This window comes from Lutjanus erythropterus, chromosome 2 (genome assembly GCF_056507025.1).
Source record: "Lutjanus erythropterus isolate fLutEry1 chromosome 2, fLutEry1.hap2, whole genome shotgun sequence".
Taxonomy (NCBI): domain Eukaryota; kingdom Metazoa; phylum Chordata; class Actinopteri; order Lutjaniformes; family Lutjanidae; genus Lutjanus; species Lutjanus erythropterus.
The window spans coordinates 36,640,818-36,656,122 of record NC_139318.1 but is presented as its reverse complement, the minus strand read 5'-3'; the positions used below and the strand labels follow the sequence as shown (position 1 = coordinate 36,656,122).

The 15,305-nt window shown below is 37.7% G+C and overlaps 1 protein-coding gene across 1 annotated transcript in view; it reads left to right on the top strand.

Annotated features, from left to right (window-relative positions):
- Positions 1-15,305, top strand: part of LOC146332062 (metabotropic glutamate receptor 4-like) — a 233,787-nt gene that overhangs the window by 184,975 nt on the left and 33,507 nt on the right. Inside the window, exon 7 of the mRNA XM_084738654.1 lies at positions 14,716-14,916. Within this exon, the coding sequence (XP_084594780.1) occupies positions 14,716-14,916 (201 nt within the window). The remainder of the gene's footprint in view (positions 1-14,715; positions 14,917-15,305) is intronic.

The following is a 15,305-nucleotide window of genomic DNA, read 5'->3' as shown; positions in this document are numbered from 1 at the left end:
GGTCGATCACATCATTAGCAACTACATGAAATTTAATTTGGAAAAAAAAAATCAGCAAAAAAAAAACAGCAAAAGTATGCTAGAATTTTTAACATATCCAACTGGAAAAATCAGCACCTAAAACATCAGCGTGACTCAGGACAGGCTGTCATATCAGTGTAAACTTGTCAGCTGACCCCCTGACAGTACACCTAATTTTCTCCAATTTAATAAAATGGAGCACATCCCTAATCCACTGTGCAAATGTTGGAGGGTTACAATCTTTCCACCCAATCAAAATTTGCTGTCTGGCCATCAGTGTGGCGAAAGACAAAAGGCTTAGTGTATTATTATATAAAATAAGATTTTGTGTCACCATGCTGAATAAACTAAAGGAGGCTGATAATTTTAAGGATTTACATAGCATATCAAATATTATTTTACACAAATTAGGGCATGTAAACTGAGATAGTTTAATCTTAGTCCATTGCAGTTGGTGAAAATTTTTAAACTGCATAAGAGTATGTTTCATACACATCGAAGATGAATATATTTACCTCATCATCTCTGATCTCCCCCTGGTCCCTCTCCCACTCACTTTTAAGGGAGTTGAGACTTGTCATATTTTCTCTTATTAATAAAGAATATATCTCATCTATCTTACCTCTTCTTGATGATGTGAGGTCAGTGATTGAATCTAGGAGTGTGTCTGGGGGCTGTGAAGGGAGTTGAGCAATATTAGAAGACACAAAGCTGCGGATTTGTAAATATGTGAAGAAGTGTAACCTGATGATACTGAATCTCTGGACAACCTGCTCAAATGAGGCAAACAAACCATTTATGAACATGTCCTTAAATGAACAGAGCCCATTATTGGGCCAAGCGCTGAATAAAGCATGTCTGAAAAACATGTATTTTGCAATGGGAGCAAGTAGTGACAGTTGACAGACCTCAAAGGATTGTCTGAATTGTTTCCATAATTTTAACGAATGAATAATAACTGGGTTAGAAGTATATTTAGTAACAGGCTCTGAATGTGGCAGACTGGAGGATAATAAGGCAGATAATGAGGTGTCATTACAAGAATCTCTCTCTAGAGTTAGCCAGTCAGGTACAGCAGTTACTTGATTTCTTTCCATCCAGTAGGAAATAATTTTAATGTTTGCTGCCCAATAGTAAAGCTGAAAGTTTGTCAAACCGAGCCCTCCCTGCTGATGAGGTCTCTATACTATAGCTGTATGTTTATGGGGGATTCTTTTTATTCCCAGTGCAAGAAGAGAGCTTCCTGTCAAGGGAAATTAAAAATGTTTCAGTTAGAAAGTTTGGCATACACTGAAACACATACAGAAACTTCATCAATATATTGATCTTCATGGTGTTAATTCTACTCACCAGGGATACGGGTAACAGATTCCAACAATCAATATCCTCCTTAAGTGAGGAGAGAAGAGGTGGGTAATTCGCTGAGCAAAGGTCTTTAAATTTGTGTGTGTCCTTGCACACTTTAAATGGTGCTGTACGGATAAACGAGATTTATGAACATCAATTCACTTTTCACTGTATTTATTTTATATTCAGAGATTTTGCCCAATTGACTTAAGAAATTAAGAAAAACAGGAAGAGATGAGGAGATGTCAGACAAATAGACCAACATATCGTCTGCATATAGCTTCGTTACTGTGTAGCACTATAGCTCACAGCTCGATTGTGATCGCAAAAAGAAGGGGGCACAGTGGGCACCTCTGCTTTGTTCCTCGTATTAATAAGAGGAAAGGTGATATATTATTATTAGTACGTGCTGCTGCCATTGGCAAGCTGTATAGAATTTTAATCCTGATGGAAAATGTGGCCCAAATCCAAATCTCTCAAGGGTATGAAATAAATAGTCCCACTCCACCTGATCAAAGGCCTTTTCAGCATCTGGTGATATAATCACTTCTGGCTTGTCGGGTGGAGAGGGACCATAAAGTATGTTATACAGACGCCTAATGTTGGAGGAGGATGGCTGATTTTTTTTTTATAAAGCCTGTCTGGTCTGGTGAGATTATGGTTGAATGGACTGTTTCAAGACGGCGAGCAATCATTTTTGCAAGAATCTTATTGTCCACATTGAGCAAAGAAATAGGGTGATAGGAGCCACGTTCCTGTTTGTTTTTGCCTTTTGTCAGAATAAGTTGTGTAGGGGCTTGTCATAATGTTTCAGAGAGAGAACCAACTGATTGAATGAATAGGAGCCAGTTTGTTCTGTAGGATAGCCATCTGTAAGTGTGTACCATCCACTATTTGAATTTGAGCTCCCATCAAAAGGTTAGAATACAACTGCACATCTCAAAACAGTATAAAATAACAAAGAATGTAAATAATGTATTAAATTGGCATTGGTGTGGCACCTTACACCCTGGTAAACAAGCCGGTTTTCAATGTAATGTCTAAATTAGAAGAAGAAAATTGGAAATTGTTTAGGCAGGTTGATGTAACATTATGACAAGTCAGACTGAATAGATGGAGCCAGAAATAACCCATCCTGTTTTGACGGCTTGTATCTCTAACTTAATGGCAGACATTTCACTTCTGCTCACAGCGAAGACAGCAGCTCATCCTTAAAGGCCATGATTTCAGTCGGTCTTACTGCTGTTGTGGGTGCTGCTGCAGGGTCACCTGAGTCACTCGGGGCTCCAGACGGAGACGCCAGAGACGACGTGATTGTCTTGTCAGGCTCGGTCGTGGCAGTGTTAGTATTACGACCTTTGTATCCCTAAGACTTCCCTTGAACACAGTTGTCCTTAAAGATCCCTTCCATTGAAAATCGCATTTTAACCTTGTTAACATGTCCATGTGGTGTTTTTCATGTGTTTTGCGACACATCAAGAGGGAAATATGCGGTAAATTCTGTGTCTGAGCATTTCTGGCCTTGAAACTGCAGTGAGCCTGGGCAGTCTAAAAAAAACAAACAGATTCAGACAGGCTGGGTGTATGATGTCAGAAATCTAAGGAACCAATCCCGTTGATATGGGGGGGGGGTGGGGGGGTGTTTACCATGCTGGTTACCATGATTAGCCAGCAAAACAAAGGAGGTGTAAGTGTAGCTGGTTAAGGGTGGGGTTGGGGGTTGGGGTGTATGAGGGGGCGGGGGCTATTAAATATTCATGAATCACTGAATACTAAATGAAGGTAAGGTGTAGAGCCATATGTACGCCATTTTTAACAAGAAATTTGAACTTATTTTGAAAAAAAAAAAAAAATGATAGATGCAACTTGTTACTTCTTGCAGAGCATTATTTATTGTTTAAAACATGACTGGAGGGGGACTAAAAAAAGTGGTTTTACGATAATGTAACAATGTAAGAGAGATGACTCAAACCAGAAGCACAAATCAATACGCTAGCTTATTCATAATCCACAACTTTTAACTTTTAATGTCACCCAGCCATAGATGGCTTGAACAACAGAATTTTAAATGCAGCAATGGGGCTGTTCCAGCATTATCAGTTGAACCGGTGTCTCTTACCTTTGACTTATTTTAAGGCTGCAGACATTTTTTATCTGCAGTTGCTCATGTTTGCTCTGCCAGAGTGATGAGGCCAGCTGAGGACACAGCTTATGCCACAGAAGGCTGGATGAAGTCATTTTAATGCAAAAATTGGTATTATCAAGTTCAAATTTACATTTACTGTACAAACACGAACTCCATCTCAGAATTTATTTAGTTTTCAAATATGGCAGGTTCATGCCATGGAGTACACTGCAATTTAAATGTCATCAAATCGCACATTATGCACACACAAATATGAAATGAATGCAACATTTATTTGATATTTAAAGATTGCTTATATGTGAAACAAATAAAGATCATGAAAAATGGCACTGCATTTTGTTACATGACATAATCAGAGATGAGTTGCACACAGAAGGGAAAAGCAGGGAGACGCCTGAGATTGATCAGCACATCATTACAAGACACTAAGTCTGTAAAATCACTCACTCTCACAACCATACTTAAAGGCATTTTTGAGTGTCTTGAAAAAATGAATAATAGGACTTAAGGCAGAAACCACACACACACACGCACAGAATCAAAGTAACAGCCCTCTAGTTGTGAGGTGACAGTGCTAACCGCTGAGCCACCACACTGCCCTGGAGCCAGATGTGTGTATGCACAATCTGCATACGCCACAGACACTGGTATTTATAAACACAAACATGTCGTGACAGTATGCCAACAGTACATCCACACATACGTTACACAGTGGTTTTCCACACTTCACTGACTGAGCTGAGTTTCACATATGGCAGCATTGTAGCTAAATATCAAAGAGGAAATCTGGCCAAAACAGTTTTGTTTGTTTTTTTCATTTTGAGTTTAAATATACAGTAGTATTTATGACTGTGTGCAGTGACATTCTTCTTTTTACATTTACAGTCATCTCATCTCATATTTTTAACCAAAATAAAAGGCAATAATATATTACAGTATCATAGTAAAATCCATAAACTTTAGAAACATGTCTCACTTATGGCCTTCCATAGACTAGAGTTGCACCCACAAACATTCATTTAATCTAAGATTAGTTCTAATCAGAGTTAAACAAAACAAGGTTTAAAATGATTTAAATGATTTAAAATTAAGCACAAGTCTGTTGCACAATTAAAAACTAATCTCTGTTCAGTAAATCCAAATGTATTTATGTAAATTGAAATTAAATAGTTTAATCAGTATGGAGATGCTTGCTCACCCAAATTAAATAAAAAATAAATTTGAATGTTGTCGAGACCTGTTAAGTATAAAAGAGCAACTTTCAGCTGCTCTGTAGACTTAGATTTTTTGCTAGCTAGCTAAAGTTAGTTAGCCTACTCATGATGACTCGGTAGAGAATCTTGTATTTCTCCTCCTTTGACAAAAACTTGTTGGATGATTTAATGGAGCAATATGGGCGAATAACAGAAGATTAAAAAAAATGCACATTAAGGAAAAAGAATCTGACTTGTAGCAGCTGGCAGAATGTTTTAACAGATCAACTGAATGAAAGAAAGAAGAGACGCATCATAAAACTCAGATGGGTTCCGTTTGTTCCGTCGAGGAACTTGATTATTTTTCCTCAATCCATCTAAAAACAGTGACCATTTAAAAATTAAATCTCTTCAAGTGTAAGTTTAAAAGTTAATTCCAGATGGCATTTTTAATTGGAGTTTTTGGTGCAACAGAATTTAATATATGTTTAGAATAAAAGATAAAAGTTTAAAGAGATGTTTGAATTGAATCTTTCTCAATTTTAACCTAATTTAAGAGTTTGGTCCAACCACTTTAAGTTAAGTCATGTTTTAATGGGGGTGAAAAATTAATCCTTGTTGGTGAGACCCAGCCTTACTGTATTATACAACAGTCATTCTAGCTGGGTTTACCTTGTAAGTTAGCAGCTGAGTGTAAAACATTGTCTCACATAGCTGAATGGAACAGTAATGGCTGTACATTATAGCTGGGTGGGAGGATATAGATACCACCCTGTTAAAAGGACGTTTTTCCTCGCCACAGTCCCTGTAGTGTTTGCTCTTGGTGGGAACAATTGGTTTATCTATATGAAAAGTGCCCTGAGATAACTTTGTTATGATTTGGGACTAGACAAATACAGTTGAACTGAATTGAAATTAAATTATGAGCTGAGATTTTGCTGTATTGTTTGTACCACGGGTAGCCAGGCTGTGTCTGGTTGTAGAAGACCAAATGTGCAGGACTACTTCATGGCAATATTTATTTTACAGCATATTAATATCAATTTGATAATGAACCTTGATTTGTAGGGTAGTTAATTAACTGGATAAGCCATGAGCAGACATTTCCAATAGATTATTTTATCTCTAAAATGTTTTCGATCAATTTTATGGGCAACTCAGTATATTACTATATATTTACATGACGATATATAGCCTTGTACAATTACATATACCCACCCATTATCCACCCCTACTGTTCCAGTTATAAATGAGTATGTTGACATCCATTTATTTAAGTTTTGAAGTGATCATCACACTCATATTTGATGTAATGAAGTCTGTAATGATATCCAGTCATAAGAGAGAAAGATCCCAGTGTACAGACTGTAAACTTATGAGTAATAATAATATTGATGCCTCTTTATTTATAGAAACTGGAGTTACCAAAGGAAGGTCTTGGCAAAACAATAAATAACTAAAGCAGCACTTCTGAAACAGCACAGACTCACTAAATGCACCAGAGACAAACTACAACTTTTACTCAAGAGATGGGCTGTAAAACCAACAGCTGGCATCGTCTTCACAGGCAGTAAGTCCCAACACTAAGTACAAGAGAGAACACAGAGGGTTATATGTAGGGTAACACTCAGGTGGCGAACATAATACTGATAGATGAGCCGGTCTTGAGATCGGTAGGAGTGACCCCTGGTTACCTGCCAGCGGGAGTGCTGGCGAGAACCCCGGCGGGCTCTTTGGGGAGCGCCGTGCGTGCTGTCTGATCACCACCCTGAGTAACACCTGCATCGTGCGTTTCTGTTTTTACAATAACTGAAGTGTAAAATATGGAACAGTGTTGCAGGAGTTTAAATTTAAGCACAAAGACACTGTAAGTATATTTCTGCTGTTGTGCATACATAAGATTTTGGTCTTGAGTCTAAACAGAGTTTCATGAACCTGTCCCTGGAGTCATAATATGGAAAGTTACTGGAATATGTAACAGTGAAGTTAAAAAATATCAAGTTAAGATTTATAGGTAATAGATGTTAACTGCAGATTGATTGTATTTTATGATTAATGGTGCTGAAATTTGCCAGTAAATCCCAGTTTTTAAAGTAATTTTTCAGGTTATTTGAAGTGTCTGGTGGCAAGCTAAATTGCTGAAAATATTCTAAATGTAGTGTATACTTAAACTGATGTTTATTTTATTTTTTTTTAGATGGCTAAAATACATTTTGCTGCTGACCCCATCCACAGCAGTGCATTGCTTAGCTTCTTACTCCAGTACTCCTGCTGTCTCTCCAAACCTGGAGTGTGTGGACGTCGGTCAGCGGTCATCTTCTGTAGATACACTGACTGTGGATAAGACCTCATACAACCAAACTTCAGAAAAACAAACCACCATTTTAGGAGCTAAGGCTGTCAATATTCTCTATTTTTCTTATTGTCAATGAATCCCATGAAAAGACCAAAAGAAACGAACAACAGTTCAGTTTGAGGTTCGGTGTGTTATGCTCGTAGCAGCTAATATAGACTGAAGCTATTAGCCTCAAGCAGCAACGGAGTGGGCTACACGGGTCTGGTGAGCTCCTGCTGAAGCTACACAAAACTTTATACAGCGTTTTTCACATAAGCAAATTATAGAAACAGAATTTGGTGTGTAAAGTTGGTGGAGTGCCCCTTTAATAACATAAGGCAAATGGATTTGGGATTAACTCAGAATAAACCCCAGTGAAGGAACATGTCACCCAATCAAACAGTGTGGCTCATTGGTGTGTTTATAATAGTTTTTGGAGTGAGATGGAGAGGAGTACAATATAAAATATCAGGCTTTGGTTACACAGACAACACTTGTGAGTTTGATCAGTTCATTGTTTCAGGGGTTTTAAATAAGAATAATATAGACAGACACAGCTTCTTAATATACTGTGTGAGAAATGAGAGGAGGATTTCTTTTTATTTTGCAATTTTGAGAATAAAGTTGAAAAACCATTTCAACTTCATTCCCCACATTTTGACTTTATTTTCAACATTTCACCTTTATTTTCATAATGTAAAATAAAACATAAAAAAAAATCTTCCTGGCACTAATACTGAATGTTTGACTTTATTCTTGACATTTCAACTCTATTTTAAAGTGCAAAATTAAAAGAAAAAAAAAATCTCCCCCCTCTCTCTTCAATGTAGTCTCAGTACTCTTTTGTAAAAATGTGCGGCTCTTCACTCGATTATATTTTATTTGCAGGCCTGTAAACAAGTAAGACAAGAAGCAGTCGACCACATAATTGACTTAAGTGATCACTTTACTGTAAGACATCAAATCCCAGTCAAAGTTAATATAAAAGGAAATGATCCTTTAATGATTACATACTTTAAATAACTCTTTGTACTCTAACTGCTTACGTACTGAACAGAATTTACTCTTCTGCATCCCTTTGGTGCAGAAATACCCACATCATGTAAAGACTCATGTTGGTGGGAGCGAATGCGGTAGGCACCTGTAAAATACAGTCAGCAGCTCGCCTTTCTCATTACACGCATTTTAGTGTTAAACTTCACTATCAGCTCTGCTTCCCAGGGAGGGAGAGTCTTGCAGCATTTGTTTGAGGTTAAAGTGTGACACTTGTGGCTCCTCTCTACTGCTGGAGAGCTCTGCCGTGTCTCTGAGGCATCTGTGAGAGAAGCTCCTGGAGCAGAATTATCAGTGTCCTAAGAGGGTTAGACTCCTCAGCGTGATCAAAGGATAAGGAGGGCATGAGTGACTGGGAAAAAAAAGTGAGACTTGTCTTTTATCTGTGAATGAAGGAGATGTAAAACTGATATTGATTAATGTGTAAAGGAGAGGCGAGTTAGAGCAGGGACCCGTCTCATTGGCTCCTTATTTCTCCTGGGTATTAATGATGAGGGAAACACAGCAATGCAGATAAAACAAGCGTGTGCTTTGCTTTTTCATCCAAGCATCTATTTTTTAAACCGCTTATCCTGTTCAGGGTTGCACGGGGCTGGAGCCTCTCCCTGCACTGGGTTAGAGGTTTGTTGCCAGTTTGTCACGCAGGGATTTTCATTTGTGTGATAAAAATAAATACAACAAAGAATAGGACCGAGCGCTTTGAGGAAAATATCTAATGGAGATTTTTATGGCCATCTTGATTTAAAATGATTTAAAGTGATTATATTCTATAAATTGAATTCCAAAAGGAAAACAAAACAAAAATAACGGGCAAATTATGTTGTTTGTTGTTAAAACCAGTCACTAATAACTGACTAGTGGTGACTTATGTGGTAGTCTAATTAGTTACTGAATTAGTTACACAGTCTTTACTATCTTTACGTCTTTGCCAGCAGTTGTTCAGTGCTGGGTAGGTCTTCTAATGACTATTTTCATAATCAATTAATTGTTTAATCAATAAAAAGTAAAAAAAAAAAATCTGTGGAAAATGCTCATCAGTTTTTTAGAGCTCAAAGTGTCTTCAAATTGTTCTTTTGTCCAACCAACAGAACAAAGACTCTTCATTTAATGTCATAAATGACCAAAAGAAAAAAATTCACATTTTAGAGACTGGAATCAGCGTTCGTCAATTTTGCTTTAAAAATTACTGAAACAATTAATCTATTATCAAAATAGTTGGCAACTAATTTTCTTTTGATTGACTAATTGACTGATTGTTGCAGCTCTGGGGCTGGGAGGTTCTAGTATGATGTTGTCCCAGTATATCCAGGTCTGGACATCTAAATGTATCCAGTATTCCCAGTATTTTGAGTTTTGCAGTATTTGGTGCTGGTCATCTGCAGGGCACACCAACATTACATCCAGATATTGAGTGAAAGTAAAGCAATATGCTTCATTATCATTCATAAATATTAAGCTGCAGGCTACATAAAGATGATTACTTATGATAAGGAAGTGTTATTACTGAATCTGCCATCTAGCATGTGTATTGTATAATGACAGTAGCAGAAAGAAGAAATGACCTGGAGGCAATAAAAGTATTTAATAAAAATGGAAAACAACTATTATCACATTAGTCTGCAGCATCGAGTTTTGACAAAATCTGCAAAAATGAAAAAAACAAAAAAACAAATCTGCATCCTGTCTTTTTCCCCCTCAATGTGCCCCCAGTACTCCATCATAAAAATGTGAATCTGTTCACTGGATTTGTATGTCAGTTGCAGGCTTGTAAGCAAGTACGACAAGAATCAGTCAACCAAATCATTGACTGATGTTATCACTTTACAGTAAGATATCAAAAGTCCAATCAAAATTAAATAAAATAAATTACTCTGTAATGATTACATAGTTTTACTAACTCTCTGTTGTCTAACTACTTATGTAATCTATTGAGTTTACTCTTTAACAATCCCTTTGTGTAGAAATACCCACTTGAACATGTTAAAGACTTTCACCATGCAGATATTGAATGAAAGTAAAGCAAGATGCTTCATTATCCTTCATAAATATTAAGCTTCAGGCAGCACCAAGAAGACTAGTTATGGGCAAGAAGAGTTATTACTGAGCTTACTGTGATAATTTTGTTAATGCCACATGCATGTTGATTTTATGGTAAATAAACAAAAATCGACCACCTAGCATGTATATTGTATCATGACAGTGGCAGAAACAAGCCTGGACTTGGAGACAACAAAAGTATTTAATCAAAATGGAAAAGTGTTATCCACAACAGTCTGCAAAGTCTGCAGGCAGCAGGACTGGCAATCACAGGCTAACAGGCAAGGTTTATAATGAATGCGAGTTTTGTAACATAAAAGTTGAGTAGGCGGTGAAGGTTAAGAGCGATTGTCAACTTTGGACTTTAGGATAAGAGAATATGGCTGATTTCCTGGAGGCAGGAAGTACCCATGCAGACCTGGTAGGTGTTGAACTCACAAATGTATCAGTAGAAACGAAACGTTAGTTGGCCATCAGTGCTGTTGGGAAATCACTCAACAATATAACTGTTAATGATGATGTGACCACGTACATCCTTTAAATTTTTTCTACTCTTTCTTTCCAGACATCAAAACAACACACGGCGGTGTGTCATAGTTGGGAAAATAGTACACAAACCACCGGGCAGAGAACATTAGCTAGAAATCAGAGAAAAGTTTTTATTTTGTAGTTTTGCCAGCTCAAATAATTAACATTGATTAGTTACAGCTGACTAAATTGGCTGGCTACAGTTTTCTTAATAGCTGATAAAATCAAGTGTTGGCAACTTAAATTTGGGTAAACTTCTCAGAGCTTGTTAAGACATAAATGCTCTGATTCATAAGTAAATTGTGGCTCTTGGATTATGAAAATTGCAATCTCTTAAATCGCAGCTTTGATATAAAATTATTAGTCTTTTTACCCTAAAGTACAAATCTAATCGTTTGACAGCAGCTTTGATAATAGAGTGTTCATTTGTATCAAGGAACAAAAAAGCATTTCTTGATTCCAGCTACTCAGATGTGAAGATTTTGTTTCTTTTAAATTATTGCTAATTTAGTATCTTTGGGTTTTAGTTTGAAAAAGCTAGTCATCTTGAGCTCTATGAAATTGTGATGGACATTTCACTATTTTATGATCTTATAGTATAAAAGAATACCAATTTAATCAAACATAATTCACAAATTAATCAGTAATGAAAATATTGTTAATTCCATCTCTGAAGAGACACAAATAGCACCGTTAGTTATAAAAGCACATATAATGTCAAATTCTAAGATGGAACAAAATTATAAAATGGAAGAGTAGCACATATAGCGGCAGTGTCACATTAATTTAAGGGGGCAGCCCAACTGCCTTGGCAGGAAAAGACTGGATGGCTTGTGGCCAGTGGCAAGCTGAAAAAAATGGTCAAAGGTCTAAGCCCACACACACTGTCACAAAATGTCTTGTGTGACACCTCAGAGTGGAAAACACCCACACTTTGCTTCTGCTTTGCTTAATCTGAATGGATTTCTTCTGAAAGCAAAACGCCAGCTTGGAAAATGTGTGTGAAAGAGCCAAAATGCCAATGAGGAGGGAGCCGGAGAGAGACTGGGGGGAAAAAGGGAAATGGTCTTATGGAGAAGAGACAATACAAAGTTAGTGTGGGTGGCCTGCCAAGCCTGCAAGAGAAATATCACTCACACCCATTCTGGCTCGCAGGATTCCCCATGGCACAAACATGTCGGCCAAACTGTGACAATCTCTGTCCAATCAAGGCCCTGTGGCCCTTAATTACTGAGCCGTAACCTCCAACAATAATTCATGCATTTCAAAAGCTCATGAGATAATCGGGGACATTAAAACGCCTCTGGTCTGCAACGAGGAGCTGGAGATGTAGTAAATGAAAGATGGCTAACAGAGAGAGACCTTTGCTGATTCGGGGGCTAGCACTCTTTCAGATTGAAGTGGCTGTTGAAAATTGCTTGAACCTTAAGAGGACAGATGTTGCATGATAAATGACTGTTCTGTCTCAAAATGTCTGGTTACGGATCACTAGTTTCCACATCGAACACATTAACAGAAGCTAAAAAAAATAGTTAAATTGACCACATTTTGTACCTATAATTAATAATTTTTTTTACGAAGAAGGGTTTAGTATTGCTCAGGTTACAACATTGTGCAAGACAGTATCATTATTCTGACAGTCATTCAACATTTGGGGGACATTTTTCTTTATTTTGCTTTTTTTGTTGTCTCCCAGTACCAGAGAACAGAAGACCTCAAGCTGTGTGTGTTTGAACTTTTACAGCACATTGAATTATTTGTTTAAGGTTCTGGGCCAGAAAAATATGACTGTTACCACAGAAACACTCAATATATTATAATAATTAATTAAAACGCTTAATATTGCACCACAGGTATGATTATGATTAAGGGTAATTATCGTAATTACATAGCAGCAGGTACAGGGTTGAACATGTAGACGTTCTCAGGTGTCTCCTTGTTCCATTCATTCAGGGCTCTTTATCAGAGTTACTGAATTAAATGAATCAGTGCACAATGTCTAATTCATCAACAACATACATTTTATTTCAGGTTATTTCTGACTCTGTACTCTGTCAGTTTATCCAGGTCTAAAAATGTGTATTATATATGTTGGTAATATGCCAATGTATAAAATCATGTGAAACATTTAGGTAAAAATTAGCCTAATTTGCTAAGCTAGGCAGTTTTTATCATTACAGATACTTGGCTTGAAGGCCTGTTGAGGCCACAATAAATGTGCAAAAGTTTTAAAACATATCTATTGTGTTTTATTGGTCCACCTCTTACTTTTCATCACAGTAATAATGGCTTCAGTGAAAAGATGAAACACTGTCAGAGCAACACTAAAATATGTCTGGATTAATAACCATATTGGAGCTAAAAAAAAAAAAAGTAGTACTTTTCCTAATACTTACTTTCATAATGCAGTAACTCAGTAAGTAATTCAGTCACTCTTTGAGAGCAGTAACTAGTAACTGTGACTTTGCCCAGCCCTGGTTTTGGGGGAGTGGTTTTGGAGGGAGGCCTGAAGGGAGGGGGTGGGATTTTTATTGTTGCATAATTTCAAATTCTAGCACACACTTGCTGGTTTCTCCAGTGTAACCAACCCTAGCTTTTAACAGCTGTACACAGCATCAGGTAAATGTGCACCCAACAGTACAGTCATTATTTTAGAAATCTGAGCAGCAGACCCCCACTGGGTGCCTATTAGCTTGCTAAGCTTAATTGAATTCCATTTGGCAGGTATATAAATATATGCAGCTCTATCATTAGCTCATCCCTGGTAATTAGTCTATTGTTAATCTAAATTGAACACACCTGCTTTTTTATAATCTCTTTTCCACCTACAGCATACAGATACATTGAGGCAGCTTTTCGGTTTGAGGCTCGTGAGGCGAAAGGAGAAGTTGGGATTTGCATGTTGTATCTCCTTCTCATACCCCACCTCCTCATTGCAATTAACAATCACAAAAACCTATGGAACAACCTGGGCCAGGATTAATAAACTCCTATCACAAGTTATTACATTGAGCCTATGAGCGGATTATCCCTGTCCTGTGAATGGATGTCTCCATTTCTTGCTTCTCTGGTTCCTCTAAATACACCCAGGCAATAAAGACTTAATTCACCGTTGGACACTCAGTCAAGCAGGTCAGGATTCAGGGATTCGATCACACTGAAACCTCTATCAGTTTTTTAAAATTGCTGGTGGAAAATGGCAATATAGGTAATAGTGAATGGCGCAGACATGTTGGTCCAAGATTCAGTGTGTATAAAATCACTCAGATTCCTGCTGGAGAGACAAGAAAGAGTTTTTGTTTTTAACTGATGAGATTTCCCAGAGGAGAAAACCTTGCACTCCAGATATTGGAATTGATTTGCTCCTCCACGGCGATCCAGATATTTACCTTCTAGCTAATTGCAAGAGGCAAGACCTATTCAGCGTGGAAAGAATAGGACTCACCGAGGAGCAATGCATTTTCGTCTATGTCTTTTGGACTGACGCCACACCCCCCATTTAAACAGTTCTGCTCGTTCCAAGTGGTTTGCACAGAATTGTCCTGTCCAACCTGAGCTGCTCTCCAAAAGGGGAGGGTGACACGAGGATAGACGTGTTGTTAGTGACTGTTGGCAAACACAAGTAGTATCTTCAAGTTATTCTATAATTGAGTTTCAAGATGGATCTTTTCAAAATCTTCTTTTTGTCATCATCAACCCACTTCAAACAAGGGTCACGGACAAACTCACAAGTGGCTAATTCTTTAAGCTGAACCCATTCGTCGACACCACTCGAATCTGAATACATTTTTCTTGATTGCACGATCTGTCTGATAGAATTACGGATCCTTTTTTCCTGATTGAGTGTTTTATATCCACTTGAGAAGTCCTTTTCAGTCTCCCTCATGATTGTTTAACTACATGGACACAAATGTCTGACTGAACTTCACACTTGACACGTTTAACAATGAGCCAAACAGGTGTCTACAGAGGATGCATTTTTCTGCATGTAACATATTCAGAAAACCACACACTTGTGTGTTATTGTCTGATTTACATCTGTTTGTATTTTACAGATCAGGAGCGGATAGGGAAGGACTCCAACTATGAGCAGGAAGGAAAGGTGCAGTTTGTTATCGATGCCGTGTATGCGATGGCTCACGCTCTGCACAATATGCACCAGGAGCTCTGCCCGGGGAAGGTGGGCCTCTGCGCTAAAATGGATCCCATCAACGGCACTCATCTGCTGAAGCACATCCGCCGTCTAAACTTTGCAGGTCAGTCACATTTATTAATACTGGAATGTATTGTTGTGTGAGCTTCTCAATACATTGAAATCCAGAAAACGTGCACCAGCATACCTGGGCTGGTCCGCTGTCAACTGCAATGGGCAAAAAGACTACAAACTTGTGTTTTAGTTGTTATTTTTAATATAGGCTGACAATACAGGACACACTGACAAATCATGTAAGTAAGCAAACAGGTCACAGTCTGTGCCATAAACCAAAGAAAACATGAGGATAACCAGCAGCAGTATGAGATTTTCACTGTATAATAATATTATGGTTTCGCATCATCATGCAATTAATTTTTTGTCCACTTGCCAAATGCCAAGTGAATGTTCAGATTTTTACCAGCCATTTAATAGATGACCATTGTGTTTATT